The sequence below is a fragment of the Eptesicus fuscus genome, chromosome 9 (genome assembly GCF_027574615.1).
Source record: "Eptesicus fuscus isolate TK198812 chromosome 9, DD_ASM_mEF_20220401, whole genome shotgun sequence".
Taxonomy (NCBI): Eukaryota; Metazoa; Chordata; class Mammalia; order Chiroptera; family Vespertilionidae; genus Eptesicus; species Eptesicus fuscus.
Window position 1 is genome coordinate 62748006 of NC_072481.1, and position 19006 is coordinate 62767011.

Below are 19006 nucleotides of genomic sequence, written 5' to 3' on the forward strand. Positions count from 1 at the left end.
CTCCCTGCTGCTGGAGACCACACCCTAGCAGGCTTCTTCTTCTTCAGGTTCGGTTGCGCTGGACCTCGCCTGTCAGACCTGGGGCCAGGTTGGGCCGCGGTTCTCAATGAAATTATTATAATGCCCAACTCCTTCCTTGCAAGTGGGTAACTGCCGGACCTCGCCCTGTTTCCTGGTACGTGACGTTATCATCATAGCAACCAATCACAGTTGGAAGAAACTTAGAAAACGGAGACTGTATTGGTTTTGGTGCCTTGTCAATCTCCGCTGAGTCACCGCCTCTTTTCTCTTAGCAACGGATGCGTCACAGCAACCGCTTGCAAAGGAGCTGCGTTTTGTGCTCTTAGGACTTGTTTTTCTGAGAGGAGAGTAAAGCTTCCATCTTCAGCCCCAGAAGGAGTTTTTCGCTAGGGTACTGCAAAGAGGCTTCTTTTCTCTTCTGTTTAGCAAGTATCAGGTAAGGGAAGCTCAGATGGGAAAGGAGGTTTGGAAAACAAATACTCTCCTCTTTCAAGGGCGTGGGAACACTGTGTACTGGACACAGTGGAGACTACAAAAAAGTACAAAACTTTTCCTGCTTGAAAAGAACTTCCAGCTTAGCCAGGAGACAAAAATAGCAACGAGAGAGCAGTTAAGGGCATTCTTAAGAACTTTGAGGGCAGGTACAGTGTCTTGTTCATAGATCGTATATCCCCAGCGTCTATCACATTGCCTGGTACATAATGAGAGGCCAATACATACTGGATGGATGATGGATGGATGGGTGGGTGGGTGGATGGAAAGGAAAATAGCATGATTCTGGTTATTCATCCGTATTGGAGATCAAAGAAGAAAAGATAAACGTGGACTAAAGTAGTTAGAGATGACTTCAGGGCTGTTAAGAAAGGGCTGGAGTAGATAAGGAGTGCAGAAAATGAAGGCGGGGGGGACTTGAACTCTTTGAAAGTGAGGACTTTGTCTTCCTCATTTAGTGACCTCCAGTACCTAATTGTGGCTCAAAAAGTTCTCTCCTTCTGCCCAGTGTATACTGGATGCTGCATGAATTCACAGCCATTTCCAGGCACCTCTGGGTTTGAGGCCCTCTGCATTTGTGAAAGCCTAGCATAATTAACTCACCACAGTGTGATTGGAAAGTGTCAAGGAGAACAAAACTGTTAGGCCTGAGTGAGAAAGTTGGGGAGACTTCAGTGAGAAGGTCCTGCTGGAGTTGAGCCTTGCAGGATGAGGGATGAGTAAGATTTAAGCAAGCGGAGACGTGTGTGCATGGTATGGAGCAGGAGTGGCTGGAGGGCAGGGGGTTCCCCAGAGAGGGAGGTAGGAAGACTGTTTGGAGATGCTGGGACTGTTTAGAGATTGGACAGTAACCCTGTGAGGCTGGAGTAGAACTCAAGGAGTGGATATGATGGGGCAGACTGTGAAGGGTGTTAAAGGTGGCGCTTGGACAATTGGACTCTGGTCTGCAGACCTGTGCAAGACTGCCTCTTAGTGAATTTTAGATCGCAGACTCACCCAGACCTGCAGAATCACAGTGGCTCCAGGAAGTTTGCATTTTAGGTGAACTCCATTTCTCCCCTAGTGGAGGAGAATGCCACTGTGGACTATAGGGATCCGCATTGAATGCCCCAGTATACAAGGAAGTGACTTGTTAAGCTCTGCATTTCACAAGGAGGACTCTGAAGGCCTGTCCTGTGGGTGACTATGCTGGTTGGAACAGAGTCAGGGAGGCCAGTTAAATGTCCATGATCTGATTGGAGGGTGGGGTGTGGATAGAGAAATAAAATCACATGTTTATTTTCACTAACAGCTAATTGAAATGTGTGCATTTGATAACAAACCACAGTAGTATTAGAAGGCCTGTAACTTTGTCACTAAGAGAAATTACACTTCTTTTCTTATTACATTATGGATGTTACAAATATATGATTAATGTTCATCACATCTTCAAAATTAAGGTGGTAATTAGAATCACTGCTAGGTCTTGTTTTGCATTAATAAAGAAGCACATAAATTATTACATCATAATTTTTAAAATATTTTGATAACTGTATTTCAAAAAGATCTCCCTTGCAATCGCATGTTTTAATTTGATTTATGGGGCTTCATCGGGCTGCCAAAGGGTTCGTGGCACGAAATAGGAGCTTCTGGTACAGGAGGGCATGTTAAAGGCCTGAACACAGGGAGGCCGTGGGAAGGAGAGCTTCGCATTCAGGAGACATTTCAAAGGGTGAAGTGATGGAACAGCATCTACCTAAATGAGTATTCTGTCTTGGAAAGAGGTGGAGGTAGGTGGGAAGGGGAGAAACAAGTGTAACAGACTAATTGGAAACTTGTCAGAAGACCGCTGAAGAGCCGGGGAGCGCCTTGAAGCTTAATCAGGGTCTTGGTGGAGACTGACCAAGCAGCAGCAGGTGCTGGGAGACACATCACCAGGCTCCCACGATGTTAGTCTTAGCTCATATTCTAAACTCTTGTTTAAAAGAAGAAAAGATGGGAGGCAAGCATGATGAGCTTACCAATACTTTGGGAAGAGAGAAGAAGATGGTGACCATCTAGACAAGGTCGGCTAATTGAAGGAGACTCGGGACATAACACTTTCTAGGGAAGATGCTAGGGAGAAGGTGCCAGAGCTACAGGTCTTCTCAGAATGAAAGGCCTCGTGATTGGGAGTAAGACACTCGTGCATACAGGTAACAAATGGGAACATGTAAGCAGGTGTGTGCATTGTAGCCAAACCAAGTGAAGACAGGGCACCAATAACTGTTTAAATCACTGTATTATATCAATCATAATTTGTCACTTATTCCTTCATATGGAGTAGATATCCTCCTAATAACAAAAGCTTCATAAAACAATAGTCACAGACAGTCGAAAGTTAGTTTGGAACAGGATTGTGGCCAGCTCTGAATGCAATGTTCCTCATAATCACTGGAGTGCCGTCCCAGGTTTTGAACTGTTGCACAGAGGACTTACCCAGGACTCACTTCTCTCATCGCTCTCTAATTCCCTTTGCTGTTAATGTGGAAGAATATGAGTTCTTTGCTACATTGGTAAAAGACAGGTATTCTGGAGTGGTGAAGTAATTTATAAAGAACATGAGTGGCTTTAATATAAAAGTATTTCAATGGAATGCTTAAATATTTGTAAGTGCTATCTTTCACAAATTCTGCTTTGAAATTCAATCAAGTATAGTGGCTTTGCAAACCAATTGTAATACAAGCTACTGAGGTAAGCATAACCTTTATTTTAGGAATAAATGAATTATCTCCTCTGCTACTTTTAATAATAAATTTACTTTAGTTGGGAACAAGAAAAATGAGGTGAACATTTCAGAATAATGCAGCTTAGTAAAGTCATATTTGTATTAAAAATCTTTTATGACCTTTTACTAGTCATTTAATAGGAATTTTTTTGGAAAATGTAATACAGCACATTCATTGCATGAACTATGCAATTAATTTTATGAAAAAAATTAGTAAGCCCTGTTGTGATTTAAAAGAAATATCTTTTATTTGGAATTTATTTTTTAAAGGAAATCTGCATAAAAATAAATCTGAATAAGTGTGATTTTTGAAATTATGCAGACTAATAATTCATTTTATAGGTACTGCCAAATAAAAGTGGTTTATTTTCTAAACACAATATTGGTAGAGTTTTTATTATTTGCAATTACTAAAATAAACTATACAATTTGGCCTGAAACACAAATACAGGTAGCTACTTCCAATATAATCCCTTTCTTTTCAGTGTAGACTATATTCACCAGGCCGACCTCAGCTAATGAATTTTTCCAAGTAGGATGCCTAGCCACTTAGATACTGTGTTTTTAATTGAGAAGAATTAGGACCTCTGAAAGCCTGTAGAATCACCTGGTCTTCCTTTTTTGTTGGTCACTAGTCGGTACTTTAGACACAAGAGTTAATATTTGTGAAAGTAGTAAGCGAGCTGTTTTGGTAAAGTAGCATACATTTAATGTTTGCTCAATTTTGTTACCTAAGGTACTGATGGAAGATTTGTTTTCCCTGAAAATTGGAAATTGAACCAAATTATCTACAGATCATTTCATGGCAGCATTTGAAAAGAACTGGGCACATCTGATTACTTTGACTATTTCTTGGGATGCTTGTATTAAACTGATACCTACATATTCAAGCTTAATGCCAATGCAGCACCTCCTAATCCCGGGAAACCGTGAATGTTACCATCCGTGGCAAAGGGGAATTAAGGCTGCAGATGGAATTAAACTTGCTAATCAGCTGATCTGAAAATGGATAGACTATTGTTCCATATTTTCTAGGTGGGCACAATGTAATCTCAGGGTCCTGTCAAGTGGAAGAGGGAGGAAGAAGACAAGGTCAGACAGAGTATGCTATGTGAGAAGGACTTAACTTGTCGTTGCTGATGTTGAAGATGGAAAAAGAGAGCCCACAAGCCAAGAGATGCTGGTGGTGTCTAAAAACTGGAAACAACAAGGAAATGGATGCTCCCTTAGAGCCTCTAGAAAGAATGGACCCCCACTGATACCTTGATTTTAGCCTAGTGAGATGGTGTCAGACTTCTAAACTATAGAACTATAAGATAATAAATGTGTGTTATTTTAATACACTAAGTTTGTGGTAGTTTGTTACAGCAGCAGGAGAAAACTAACCCAGTACGCATACAGATTAGTATTACACAGGCCATGAGGCAAAAGCCTTTTGTCCAGACTGGAAATTCATAAGCTAAGAATGGCAGAAGGGAAGGAGTGGAAGAAGAAATTACTAATTCAAGCTTTTTTTTTTTTTTTTTTTTGGATGTACAACTGGGCCATTTATAGAGCTCACATCCTCCCAGAGTTTACAATCTAGTTCACAGTCCAACTTCACATGCCTCAAATTGAATTCCTGATCTTCCCTTTCAAATCTTCTCTTCCCATGGGATTCCCATCTCAACAAATAGCAACCCCATGCTTTCAATTTCTTAGGCAAAACTCATTAAAGACATTATGATCCCTTTCTTTCTCTCAGACTCTCCATCCGAGTCATCAGCAAATCCTATTGACTCCACTTATAAAATACTAGTGGCCTGGTGCACAGATTCGTGCACATTGAAAGGAAATTAACTAGAAGAAATATTTTAATATCGCTATTCACCCTTTCTCTATAATAGAAGTGTCAGAGATGAAAGAAAATTAGTAAAAATGTATGTGAAAATAATATAAATTGATTAATAAGTAAGCAATAACAACATTATATAACAACAACAAAGATATGATATAAAAACAAAAACATGATATAAAAACAACATTGTTAAAAACAATGACTGATAAATTGACTAAACTTATTCTAATATCTCCCTGTATACCACATTAAGAGTAAAAACACTTTCAGTGCTTGACTAATTTCCCTTGTGATGAAGTATTTACAACTTTAACGTCATACGCTCTTTGAACTCGAGAGAAAGCAATATATAACTGACCATGTCTGAAAACGGATTCAGGTAGGAATATTCCTACTCTGTCTAGAGTTTGTCCTTGTGATTTATTAATAGTCATTGCAAATGCTGGCATCATGGAAAACTGTCTTCGAATTAATTTAAATGGGAGGCCAATGTCAGATGGGGACAAATATTGCACATGTATGAGTCAATGTTTATTTTTAAATTGCCAGTGCACATCATATGTACCAGCCAGTTGGATGGTCAGACGGATGGACGGTTGGTCACTTAGCCTTTTATATATATAGACTAGGGGCCCGGTGCATGAAATTCATGCACTGGAGAGGGGTCCCTCAGTCCAGCCTGCCACCTCTCACATACTGGGAGCCCTCAGGGGATGTCCTACAGATGGCTTAAGCCCGCACCCCATTGGGAGCAGACCTAAGCTGCAGTCTGGCCTCCCTTTGCTTGAGGCAACTGGGCTGATCAGGGGAAGGTGCCAGCCCCATCACCCTGCTGCTGCCAAGGTATTTTCATCACCACAGACCCCAGTCCCTTCACCATGAAAAAATTACAACTTTCTTTAAGCATTTTCAAGATGTGTCTTTCATAGGATATGACATTTCTTTATTTTTCTTTTTATCCTCACCTGAGGATATCTTTCCATTGATATTTTCCCCTTCCCTCTGATCCCAAGCTCAGCCCCTTCCCAAGCCAAAAGCCTCCTCCCCAGGTTTAGGCTTGGGAAGGGGTCCCTCCCAGCACCTCCCCAAGCTTAAAGCCTCCACTCCAGGCTTTAGGCTTGGGAAGGGCCCCCCCCCACCCCAGAACCTCCAATCATAGGCTCGGCACCTCCCCAAGCTTAAAGCCTCTGCCCCAGGTTTAGGCTTGGGAAGGGGTTCCCCCCAGGACCTCCCCAAGCCTCAAGCCTCCACCCCAGGTTTAGGCTTGGGAAGGGGACCCCCGCCCCTCCGATGGCAGGCTCAGCCCCTTCCCATGCCTCAAGCCTCTGCCCCAGGTTTAGGTTTGGAAAGGGGACCCCCACCCCTCCGATTGCAGGCTTGGCCCCTTCCTAAACCTAAAGCCTCTGCCTGATGGCTGGCTAGGAGTGACCTGGGTGCCGAGGAGGTTCCCCGGACCCAGGTATGTATGCAAATTAACCGCCATCTTTGTTGGGTTAATTTGCATACTCACTCTGATTGGCTGTGGCATAGCGAAGGTACGGTCAATTTACATCTTTCTCTATTATTAGGTAAGATACCCAGAGCCCAATCACTTTGTCCATTCCATTGCACCTCCCTGATCTAAGCTGCCATCTTCGCTCTCTTGGATGATTGAATGTATCTTTTTAATATATATATTTCTGAGAGAGAGGGAGAGAGAGAAAGAGAGAAACATCAATGATGAAAGAGAATCATTGATTGGCTGCCTCCTGAACACCCCAACTGGGGATCAAGCATGAAACCCAGTTCATAGGTCGATGCCCAGCCACTGAGCCATGTGCACCAGGCTGAATGTCTCTCAATTGGACTCTGCTTCAGCCCTTTCCTCGCTGCAGTCTTTGCAGCACAGCAGCCACAGTGTTTGCTCAATTCTTAAAATATGAGTCCAATCAAATAATATAACTCCTCAGCTCAAAATCATCCAATAGCTCTTCACCTCATTCAGTGTAAAAACCCCCATTCTTTTACATGGCCTAGACCCCTTGTGGTATCCTATTTAATAAAAGGCTAATATGCAAATTGACTGAACAGCAAAACGACTGGTTACTATGACACACACTGACCACCAGGAGGCAGATGCTCAACACAGGAGCTGCCCCCTGGTGGTCAGTGCGCTCCCATACAGCTGGCGAGAGCAGCAGCGGTGACAGGAGCCTCTCCTGTCTCCGCGGCAACTCTAAGGATGTCTGACTGCTGGCTTAGGCCCGCTCCCCATGGGACATCCCCCAAGGGCTCCCACACTGCGAGAGTGCGCAGGCTGGGCTGAAGGACCCCCACCCACTCCCCCAGTGCACGAATTTTGTGCACTGGGCCTTTAGTTTTGTATAATTGTACCCAACTATTACCTCCTTTCTCTACTCTAGTGTTGTATAATTGTACCCAACTCTTACCTCCTTTCTATACTCTAGTGTTGTATAATTGTACCCAACTATTACCTCCTTTCTCTGTAAGAGGATCATATATTCCCATGCATTGCCATGCAAGCATATATTCCTTCCCCATTATCAAGATTGGCTGTGTGATTGGCTTGGGCCAGTGGAATGTGAACAGAAAGGACAGCGTGCCAGTGCCAAGGAGAAGATTTAGAAGGCATTGTGTGGTTCTATAAACTCTCTCGCTTTTTCTTTTGCCATGAAAGTAGCATGTATCAAATAGGGACTGCTCCTTCAGCCTGAGTCCCAGAATAAGACTTGAAGCAGCAACTTACTCTCAGCCACAATACAGAACATGAGAAGAAATAAATGTTTGTTGGTGCATGTTACTGAGACCTGGGGAACATTTGTTACCTCAGCAAAGCTGACTAATATATATCCCTACCTCTCTCTGACCAACTTCATCTCCTAGTCTTCCCCTCACTCTGCTCCAGCCATCGTGACCTTCTTGCTGTTTCCTTAAATGTGCCAAGCATACTCCTGCCCCCAAACCTTTACACTTATTCTTACCTCTGCCTGGACATACCCTTCTTTCCCTGGTTATCTACATTTTTTGTTTCCTCCTTTTCTTAGGTCTTTGCTCCAATGTCTATTAATGAGGCCTTGCCTGATTGTCCAATACAAAATTGCAACATCTGCACTCCTACAATCCTTTTCCCCTTCCTACTTGATTTTTCTCTTTAATAGTTATCACCATGTAAACTATTAATTATTTTGCTCCTTTATTTGCTTGCTGCCTGTCTCCCCCCTAGAATGTGAGCTCTATCAGGGCAATGGTTTGCCTCTTTCATTCACTGCTGTATTTCTAACACCTGCATCTGGTATATCATAGTTGCTCAATAAATATTTCTAGAATGAATAGTGGTGGTAGTGGTGGTGGTGATGGTGTGTTTATGCAAGTGTGTGTGTGTGAGGGGGGGAGGGAGGGATGGGTCCAGGTGGTACTCTTGAATATTTTAAGTCAAATGCAGCTGGAATAGAATATGGAGAGGAATACATTTACAGAGAATATTTTGAAAAAAGGACTAGGTCCAAGATTTGAAATTATGCTAAGGCTGGAAAGTGGGATGGGCAATTGACAAGCTGAAGAATTGGATCAGAGCCACCCACAGCAGAATATTTAAAAAAGTCGAAATTCCTGAAATATTAATGTTTATTGCATGTAACATTATTATACTTAAAATCATTTTTCTTGAAATATTAATGTTTATTGCATGTAAAAATATAATATAAAATAAAATACAAAAAAAGTAGAAATTTCTAAATTGTCAAAAACATAAAATGCTAATTAAAACATTAAATCATAACTTTCTAGGTAAAGACAATTATTTTAAGCTAGAGGCCCGATGCACGAAGATTCGTGCAAGAATGGGCCTTCCTTCCCCTGGCTGCTGGCATCGCCTTCACTCCAGCCCCAGAGCCGCCTTTCCGCTTTCCCACGCTGCCCTGAGGCCTAGAGCTGCTGGGGCGGTGCAGGATGCCTGCATTGTCGCCATGGCGATGACGCAAGTGTCCCACCCCACTCCCCCGGCCACTCAGCGCCTATATATGCAAATTAACCTGCCATCTTTGTTGGGTTAATTTGCATACTCACTCCTGATTGGCTGGTGGGCATCATGAAGGTATGGCCAGTTTGCATTTTGCTCTTTTATTAGTGTAAATAGCTTGATTTGTAATGAAACACAGTAGTTACCTCTGAAATAGTTTGTACAAAGGTTAAGAGTGCAGAACTTGGAGTCAGACCACTGGGGCTCACACTCAGCCTCCATGGTTTATGGCTTATATGTCCCTTCAGGCAAGTTACCTGACCTCTGTTTTCACATCATAAAATGGAGATGAAGATAATAGCATTAGTAAAATGCCTACCTAGGCCCTGGTGGGGTAGCTCAGTCAATGGTTAGACACGCCAAGGTTTTGGGTTTGATACCCAGTCAGGGCATGTACAAGAAGCAACAAATGAATGCATAAATAAGTAGAACAACGAATTTCTTTCTCTTTCTCTCTCTCTCTCTCTCTCTCTCTCTCTCTCTAAAATCAATCAATAAATAAAAGAAAATGCCTACCTAAAAGGTTGGTTAAAATAAAAATAAATAATACGTGTAAATTACTTTGAATCATGCCTGGCACATATCACTCACCAAACATAAGCTATCATTATTATCATTTGAAAAAATATGTGTGAAAAATTTGAAGGAAAAAATGTGTATGCCCAAACAATTAGACACATACCCACACTTTAGTCAAGATTTAGTCATCAAGGTATTGGGCATAAAATAAAACTCATGATGTTTTGACTATGGGCAATTGCTGGGGTACAGACAAGGTACCCCTATGTCAGTCTTAGTGATATGTGGATTATTTTGAGCTAAAGGCAACTAGAACCCTACAGACTCTAGAGAAACTCCTGCTCCCTGCCCTATCTAGGAGAATTTAAATTAGGAGCCTGACCCACGATAAGAATTAATACCAGAAATGACATTTTACCTTACCTATCTGTATGGCAGGGCACACTAACAATTACTGAACACTTGCTCTCCTGAAATGACCCTTTGAAGGCCCGAGGTGCATTACCTCCTCCCTAGCTCACCAAGTCATACCTCAATTTCCCTTTCTGTTTCTGAACCTCGGTGCATGTGGAGTCTCTGACTCTCTTATACCAGTATGCAGGGTTTCCATCCATATATATGTGTTAAATTTGGGTTATTTTCTCTGGTTAATCTGTCTCAAATCTATTTGATTATTAGATCAACTGAGGGTAGAGGAACATTTCCTCCGCCCCCACACTAGGAAATAATATTCAATCTGTGTTAGTTTATTAAAATGAGACAAACAGTGAACAGTGTAAGATGACTGAGTTGATGATGATGCAACTTTATTTCATTATATCTTCACAACCACCTTGTGCGTTAGGTCTTATTATCGCCATTCAACTGATGAATCAGCTAAAACTCAGAAGGTCAACAATTTGCCCAAGGTCACTCAGCTGATAAAAGGTAGAGCCTGTTTTTAAACCCCTCTGGTTAGACTCCTGAAATCACATTCCTAACCACTGAACAAGATGGGGCAAAGGTGAGCATTGAGGAGATGAGAAGGGTTCGATGTCATGGCAAGGCCCTTGGCCAAAGCTACGTCCTGTCAAAATTGATGAGCAATCCCCCAGAAACTTTTGGAGGCCTTTTCTGACAGTACAAATAAGGACACAGTGGTTACATGCACGCATGCTCCAATTTTATGTTAATTATACAATTAACATAATGTAAATAGGACAAAAGTACTATTTACATTATGTTAATTGTATAATTATGTGCATATGTGCATATTGTGGGCCTGTGTCTGCCCATGGACTTTAAATCTGTCTTTGTAGCTGGGGCACCTGCCAGGAAGCCAGCACGGGCAGCACAGAGCAGCTCCCTGGGTGCAGAACCACAGCCAGAGGCGGGGCAGCAGCGTCCTCTCTGGTGCTTCCACGGCAGGGCCTGAGGCTGAAACCTGGAGGAGTTGGCAGGTCACAGCCCTGCGTTTCAGCTGAATGGCTCCACCGGAATGGCAAGGTCTAGACTAAGATTGTTGTTGCAATAAACCTCTGCCCGCAGAACACCCACTCTATAAAGATACATGTTGCCCTAGCTGCTTTGGCTCAGTGGATAGAGCGTAGGCTTGTGGACTGAAGGGTCCTGGGTTCGATTCTGATCAAGCGCACATGACCAGCTTATGGGCTTGATCCCCAGTAGGGGGCGTGCAGGAGGCAGCCAATCAATGATTCTCTCTCATCATTGATGTTTCTATCTCTCTCTCCCTCTCTGAAATCAATAAAAATATATTTAAAAAATAAATGAAGATACATGTTGAGTTAGCGGAAGGCTCAACTTAGAAAACATACTCATGTTTGCTAATGCTTGCTGTTTGAACCTGTGAGCCAGACATCTAATGGCATTCTCTCTTTGTGCAGCCTGAGTCAGAGCCATGGCTCCGAAACCTCAACAAGGAAAGAGTCCGCGAGGCAAAAAGAAAAAAGGAAAACGTGAAAATAAGGACATAACACTTGGTAGGATTGTCTTTTCATTAATGGGATTTTTATGAGTTCAGTATGTGTACAGTTAGCAGCCAAAATGATCCTGGTTTTACGGATCAAGTAAACTTAAATATTTTGGCTGTCATAAAGCTAAACACATGTGGAATTCAAAGCATGGGCATTTATTCTCATTTTGTATGTATTTCATTACCGTTCAACACCATAGGAAACATATCATGAAGAGAAAGACAGTTATTCAGATTCTGTTTATTTGATTATTTATAAAATAGTTTAAGACTTCATCATATATTTGCATTTATATTTTGTGTTTTGAGACCTGGTTAAAAATATGTAATAAACTAAGATATATATTTGATTCAAAAATGTAAATTGGACATTACTTTATTATATTCCAGGTAGTGAAGAAGCAGAACCTGTAAATATGGAGAGCATGGGTAAGTGGGAACAATTTAGAAACCGTCCCCAGGCACAATATTTTAATACGCAATAAGCAAGTGAAAATCATACAAATTGAAGCAACTGATCAACATGTACATGGACTAAAATCACATCAGGTCATTGCAAGTATAAAATGAAAAATGTTAAAGAAAATAAAAAGTAAGAGTGAAAGAGAGAATTTTAAACTGAGAAATAGACTCAGGCCAACCCATCCCTTCAAAATTCAAATTGAATGATGATTGAGAAACCTTTTTGTAATTATAAAGTGTGGTAAGTGTGCAAGTTATTACTTTTATTATAATGATATTTTTAAAACCCTGGCTCATAAACAATATTTATCTGTACTTCCCAGTAAGATTCCACTGGGCTGATTGGTAAGCAAAGAAGCTAGAACTTAGACAGCCAAACTAATGTTGTTCCTACTTTCAGAGGCTAAATAACTAGCAAGCCTTTGTTTCTGTTGCTGCTGAAACTTTCTCTCAGAGTTGACTTAGATGATGCACTTCATGTTTGGAAACAGAGGAAACAGCAAGGGTGGAAAGAGAAAGATCTAAGAGCCTGTAGGCTGTTGGGAAGATTTTGGCTGTTAATCATACAGGATAAGCAACTGTTGGCGGTATTTAAGCAGAGCAGTGAGTGGCATGATCTGACTTACGTCTCCACTGGGTTAACCTGGCTACTCTGTTGAGAACTGCAGGGGTGAGGACAGACGCAGAGAGTGCTTAGGGAACTATTGCAACAATCCAGGAAGGAGAAGGCGGTGGCTTGGGCCAGGGTGGCAGAGAGGGTGGAGATGGTAGGAGGACGTCAGCTAACAGTAAATGGCATCGGAGCAGACTATGCTGCCCAACAAGTATGTATTGAATTAATGAATGTATCACCCTTAAATGCTGGAGCCATTTTTGACCCTTTTCTCTTCCCACACCCCTACTCCCCTTTAAATCATCCCAACTCCTGTTAATTTCACCTCTAAAATATGTCTCAAACTCGTTCATCTCAAATATCTCCACATCTACTACCTTAGTCCAAGCCTCCACATTCCTCGCTTAGATGAGTTCCTTAGCTCCTACGTGGTATCACTGTTTCCACTCAGCCTCCTTCAATCCCTTGTGCACCCGGCAACCTGCCATGTCTATTTCTTGTTAAAACTCTCCCAAGGCTAGTCTTTGTCTTTATAGTGGCCCTGGCTCTGCCTTCCTCTCTGATCTTTTCTCTTCATCCTCTGCCCCATCCATGGTTCACCAGTCTTGCCTAGCACAGAACCTACCACATTTGTTCCTGCCTCAGGGCCTTTGCTCTGCTCCATGTGCCTGGATAGCTCTTTCCCCAAATCTCTATGCAACTATCTCCTCATCATTCAGGTCTAGACTCCAGTCCCATCTCTGGAAGAGGCATTTCCTGAAGGCCTCTCTTTCATCTAGTATCCTTGCCTTCATAGCACTTACCATAATTCTGAAGTTAAAGTACAGTCGATTCTCACATTTTATGGATGTTCTATACAGTTGCTGTGAACACTGAAGTAGCAAATACTGAGCCATTGCTTTTAGGGGAAACACAGGGTTAGATTCCTATGAGCCTCTGGTCATAACATTTCCATTAACCAATCAATATATAATTTTTATGTGTATTTCCTTTTAAAGACACTTTATTTAACATATATTGTTAATATATATTCATTCACATATATTCATTTATATATCTATCCTATTTAATAAAAGAGTAATATGCAAATTAACCATACCTCTGCTACACCCACAAGCCACGCCCACCAGCCCATCAGGAGCGAGTATGCAAATTAACCCAACCAAGATGACTGTGGCCACGGAGCAAGCAGGAGGCTTGGGTTTCCCCAGCAATGGAGGAAGCCAAGCTTTCCGCCTGCCCTGATGGGCTCAGGCCTCCGCTCAAGGCTACAAAGTTTCAATTATAGAAGATAAATAAATCCCAACAAAAATGGTGGTAACCGTGGAGCTGGAGAGAGCAGGAGGCTTGAGTTGCCCCAGGCAATGGAGGAAGCCAAACTTTCCACCTGCCCTGGCCTGCCTTGGCCTCCGCTCAAGGCTACAAAGTTCCAATTATAGAAGATAAATAAATCCCAACAAAAATGGCTGCGGCCACAGAGCAAGCAGGAGGCTTGGCTCTGCTCAAGGCTACAAAGTTTCAATTATAGAAGATAAATAAATCCCAGATACCAGGGTCTCCGTTTGGGTCACCGGGGGGCATGGCTGGCCTGAAAACAACCACAGGCCCCTCTCCCAGGCTGCCCCACACCCCAAGGAACCCCCACACTGATCCAGGACACCCTTCAGGGCAAACCAGCTGGCCCCCACCCATGCACCAGGCCTCTATCCTATCTAATCCTATCTAATAAAAGAATAATAAGCAAATTGACCGTCACTCCAACACACAAGATGGTTGCCCCCATGTGGTCAAAGATGACTGCCCCCATGTGGACACAAGATAGCCAACACAAAATGGCCAGCAGGGGAGGGCAGTTGGGAGGGACCAGGTCTGCAAGGGAGGGCAGTTGGGGGTGACCAGGCCTTCAGGGGAGGGTAGTTAGGGGCAAATAGGCTGGCAGGGAGCAGTTAGGCATCAATCAGGCTGGCAGGGGAGTGGTTAGGGGGTGATCAGGCTGGCAGGCAGAAGTGGTTAGGGGCAATCAGGAAGGCAGGCAAGCGAGCAGTTGGGAGCCAGCAGTCCTGGATTATGAGAGGGATGTCCGACTGCCGGTTTAGGCCTAATGCTACCTGGATCGGGCCTAAACGGGGAGTCGGACATCCCTTGAGGGGTCCCAGATTGGAGAGGGTGCAGGCTGGGCTAAGGGACACACACACCCCTCATGCACAAATTCCATGCACCGGGCCTCTAGTATTTATATATATACTAGAGGCCCGGTGCACGGAATTCGTGCATGGGATGGGGGTCCCTCAGCCTGGCCTGCACCCTCTCCAATTCGGGACCCCTTGGGGGATGTTCAACTGCCTCTTGCAATCTGGGATGGCTGGTTCCTATCTGCTCGCCTGCCTGCCTGCCTGCCTGATCACCCCTAACCCCTCTGCCTGCCTGCCTGATAGCCCCTAACTTCTCTCCTGCTGGCCTGATCACCCCTAACTGCCTCTGCCTCACCCTGCACCCAGAACCCAGGATTCCCTCCCTCTGGCTGGCTGCAAGCACCCAGAACCCAGGCTGGCTTCACCTGGGCTGGCCGCAGCCACAGGGGACCATGGGGTGAGTAGCTTGTCCCTCTCCCGGGCCGCAGGTGCAGGCGCTAGCACCCGGGACTGTGGGGTGGGTGGCTTGTCCTTCTCCTGGGCTGCAGCCTGGCTGGTCCCCATTCCTCTCTGGCGAACTCATTTGTGCCTGGCTGGTCCCCATTCCTCTCTCCCCAGTGTTGAGTGTCTGAGCCATTATGGTGTGATGGCATGAGGGCATGATGACAATTTGCATATTAGCTCTTTATTATATAGAACTAGAGGCCCAATGCACGAAATTAGTGCAAGGGGCTCGGCCCTCTGCTGCCTCTGCCTTGGCCCCCGCCGCCGTGGCTTCGTCCGGAAGGGCATCTGGTCTAATTAGCATATTACACTTTTATTATTACAGATTCATTAACAAGCACTCACAGAAGATAGCACTGTAACCCATGCCTTAACCATACTTATCTATATGGATTTCCTCCACGAAGGGCATCACAGCCTTCTTGAGTTTAGGAACACTGTACAGCACTTCAGCACCACACTTGAGGATCAGATTAAATAACAAAATCACCAATAAAAAGCACAAAAATGTGGAAAATGTGGCACTAAGTAGACAGTGGAAAGGACACTTGTTTCCTGTCTGAGCTGAAACAAGATGCAGAGCACGGCTTGTTGGACCTCGGCTTGCAATGTGCTCATTGGACAACTCAAATTATTTTACCACTCTGAGCACGTCCACTAATGACCATGAAAGTGCCGCAACTATTGCTTTTAGGATTACAAATAAAGTTTAGCAAGTGAATTTGCAAATATGAAATTAGTAGATAATGATAATCAACTATTTAATTGTTAATGAATTTATAATCTAGTTACACACACACTTTCTCTCTCACACACATACACACACACTCCCAGGGAACAGAAAACGCTCTTGTACTCCAATGCTTAGAACAGATCTTGACACATAATACGTAGTAAATAAATATTTGTTGATAGATTGCATGTATGGGTGAAAGAATGAATGAATTGCTTTCTCTGTTCTTCCTGTCTAAGTAAACCCACCTCCACTCCTACCTTCCTTAGTTCTATCTCTCACCCTGTTCTCTCCTAGTTAGCACTTTTCACAACTTGTACTTGCGTATATCTGAGTGTATTTGTCTGTTTTTTGTGCCCCCTCTAGACTGTATACCTGGGCACTAGCATCATGCTTTTCATCTAATAGGTGCTCAATAACTATTTCTTGACTAAATAATTGGTAAAAAACAAAACAAACAAACACCTCTATGAACCTGAGAAGGGACACAGTACAGATGTTTCAACTGGAAGGGAAAAGACTGAAAGAGAGAATTGAGTTTGTTTGTTTGTTTATTGGAGAATAAAACAAGCAAACAAACCTCAGAATCTATAATAATAAAAACGTAATATGCTAATTAGACCAGATGTCCTTCCGGACAAAGCCACGGAACCACGGGGCGGGTGGTAGTGAGACTTGAAAGTAGATTTTGACTTAGCATCCTACTATACTAGAACCTCCCTCCTCTACTCCAGGACTCCTCTCAGGGTAACATCAGGATCCCTTTGATGTCCTTGCTATGGGATCCTGACATTATTAACATCACTCGGGCCTCATGGCTGTCAAGGACTCCCTTTCTTACCAAGGGACCAAGGGACCCGCAGAGCAGCTAACCAACTGTCTCCTGAGGACCTAAGGGCAATGCCTAGAGGTTTCTAGAAAATAGTATCCCTTTAGCTCTATAATATAATAAGCACTAGAGGCCCAGGGGGTGCATGAATTCGTGCAAAGGTGGGGTCCCTTGGGGTGCCCTGCAGAGATCGGGCCCCATCTCATGCCCCCAGCCTCGCAGCCCCGCAGCCCTGCTTGGCACCCCACCTTGGCCTGGCGCTGTCCCCTCACCTGCTCCACCATCTTGCCTGCAGGGAAATCGATCAGGGCTGGGCCCCCCACACAGCTCCCTCAGTGCCTGGGAGCTGGGCAGCAGCCCTGCCCCCCGCTACCCCTGGTTGCCATCTGCAGGGCGATTGGCAGGGTGATCGGGCCCCCGCTTGCACCCACCTTGGCCTGGCACCGCCCACTCACCTGCTCCACCATCCTGCCATGGTCCCGCTCTCATCAGGGCCCATCAGGGCCAGCAGCGCCTCCACTGCCGCCTGCTCCCAGTCCGTGTCACTGATACCTGCCATGTTCCACACCGCCCCCTGGTTGAACTCCCAGTTGAACGACCACCCGAGGGGACAATTTGCATATTAGGCTTTTATTATATAGGATTATTATGGCCATGACAAGATGGAGGTGCTGTGACTCCCAAAAGTTAAATAATTTACCCAAATTATAATTAAAAATCATACTTTAATACAGGTTAGGGTATCGGTGGTATATTAGTTCCATGTTGTAGCCATAACAAATTGCCACAAATTTATTACCTTACAATTTTGGAAATAATAGTCTGAAATTACTTTTACTGGGATAAAGACTAGGTGTGAGCAGGGCTGATTCCTTCCAGAGGCTCTGAAAGGAAAATGTTTCCTTCCCTTTTTTAGCTAAAGACACTCTGTATTCATTGACTCTTGGCCCCTTCCTCTGTCTTCAAATCCTGCAGCATAACATCTTCTAAATGTTCTCTCTCTTTGACCTCTGTCTCCCTGTCATGTCTCCTTCCTTGACATTGACCCTCCTGCCTTATACGGACCCTTGTGATTACATCGAGCCCATCTCAGGGCCCAATAACCTGCCCATCTCTGGGTCATTAATGTAATCAATCAATTGACTGGTGTCAGAAATTAGGCCATGGACATCTTTTGTGGAACATTATTCTGTTCATCACAAGTGATTAAGAATAGCACAGGTTTTTAAATTAGAGAGACCTGGTTCAAATCATACTGCTGCCACTTATGACTGTGTGGCCACAAATGACTTTCCCTCTGGAAGTCTCTACTTCATCCCAAGAATGAGGTAGTGACACCTACCTTCTGAGACTCTGCAGAAGTTAGATCAGGTGGTACCAGCACATCTTCTTACATAGGCTGTTGCCGCAACCTTCGCAGGGGGGTTCAGGATGTGAAGGAGGGGCTGACGCACAAATGAAAATACTATACAAGAAATATGAATTTAGAAGGCATTGGGGGCCAGGTAGAGCATCTTTCTTGAAGAGACACACTGACTTCTCGCCTGGTCCACTTTTTATTTACTTGAATACACATTTGCCCTTTAGCAATGCATATAGGCAGATCAAAGGTAAAAATTGGTAAACAGTGTAAGGAGTATCATGTTAGGAAATTGCCTTGAGCCATTGAGCCCACAGCAGGGCAGTATTATGCTGATTTTCATCCCTGCTGAATATCAAAGTCCATTGGTCTTCCAATGTTTTCTTTTTGCATTAATATGCTAACTGTTGTTGGCTTTAGCCTCCAGCAGGCTGTCCCAAAGTTCACCTTAACTGTTGTTACTAAGAGATACCATATATTGGGCCAATAAGTTGGTAAGGTATATAAATGTCTAATCACTATGTTGTACACCTGAAGCTAATATATTATTATATGCCAACTGTAACTGAAAAATAAAATTTTTAAAAAGAGGCCATAAAAATAGTGAATTCAATCAATAAATGATAATGGAGGGTCCAAAAATAGACCCATGTATGTAGTCAATTTATTTTCAACAAAAATGCAAAGGTAATTCAGTGGAGAAAGGTGGTCTTTTCAACAAACAATGCTGGATCAATTGCATATCTATATACAGAAAGGTGAACGTCA

General features: G+C 43.5%; 1 protein-coding gene across 1 annotated transcript in view; it reads left to right on the top strand.

Annotated features, from left to right (window-relative positions):
• Positions 1-338: 338 nt before the first annotated feature.
• DNAI3 (dynein axonemal intermediate chain 3) overlaps positions 339-19006 on the top strand; it is an 81307-nt gene continuing 62639 nt past the window's right edge. The window contains exons 1-3 of the mRNA XM_054720910.1: positions 339-457; positions 11517-11612; positions 11996-12034. Coding sequence (XP_054576885.1) covers positions 11531-11612; positions 11996-12034 — 121 coding nt within the window. The 5' untranslated portion in view covers positions 339-457; positions 11517-11530. The remainder of the gene's footprint in view (positions 458-11516; positions 11613-11995; positions 12035-19006) is intronic.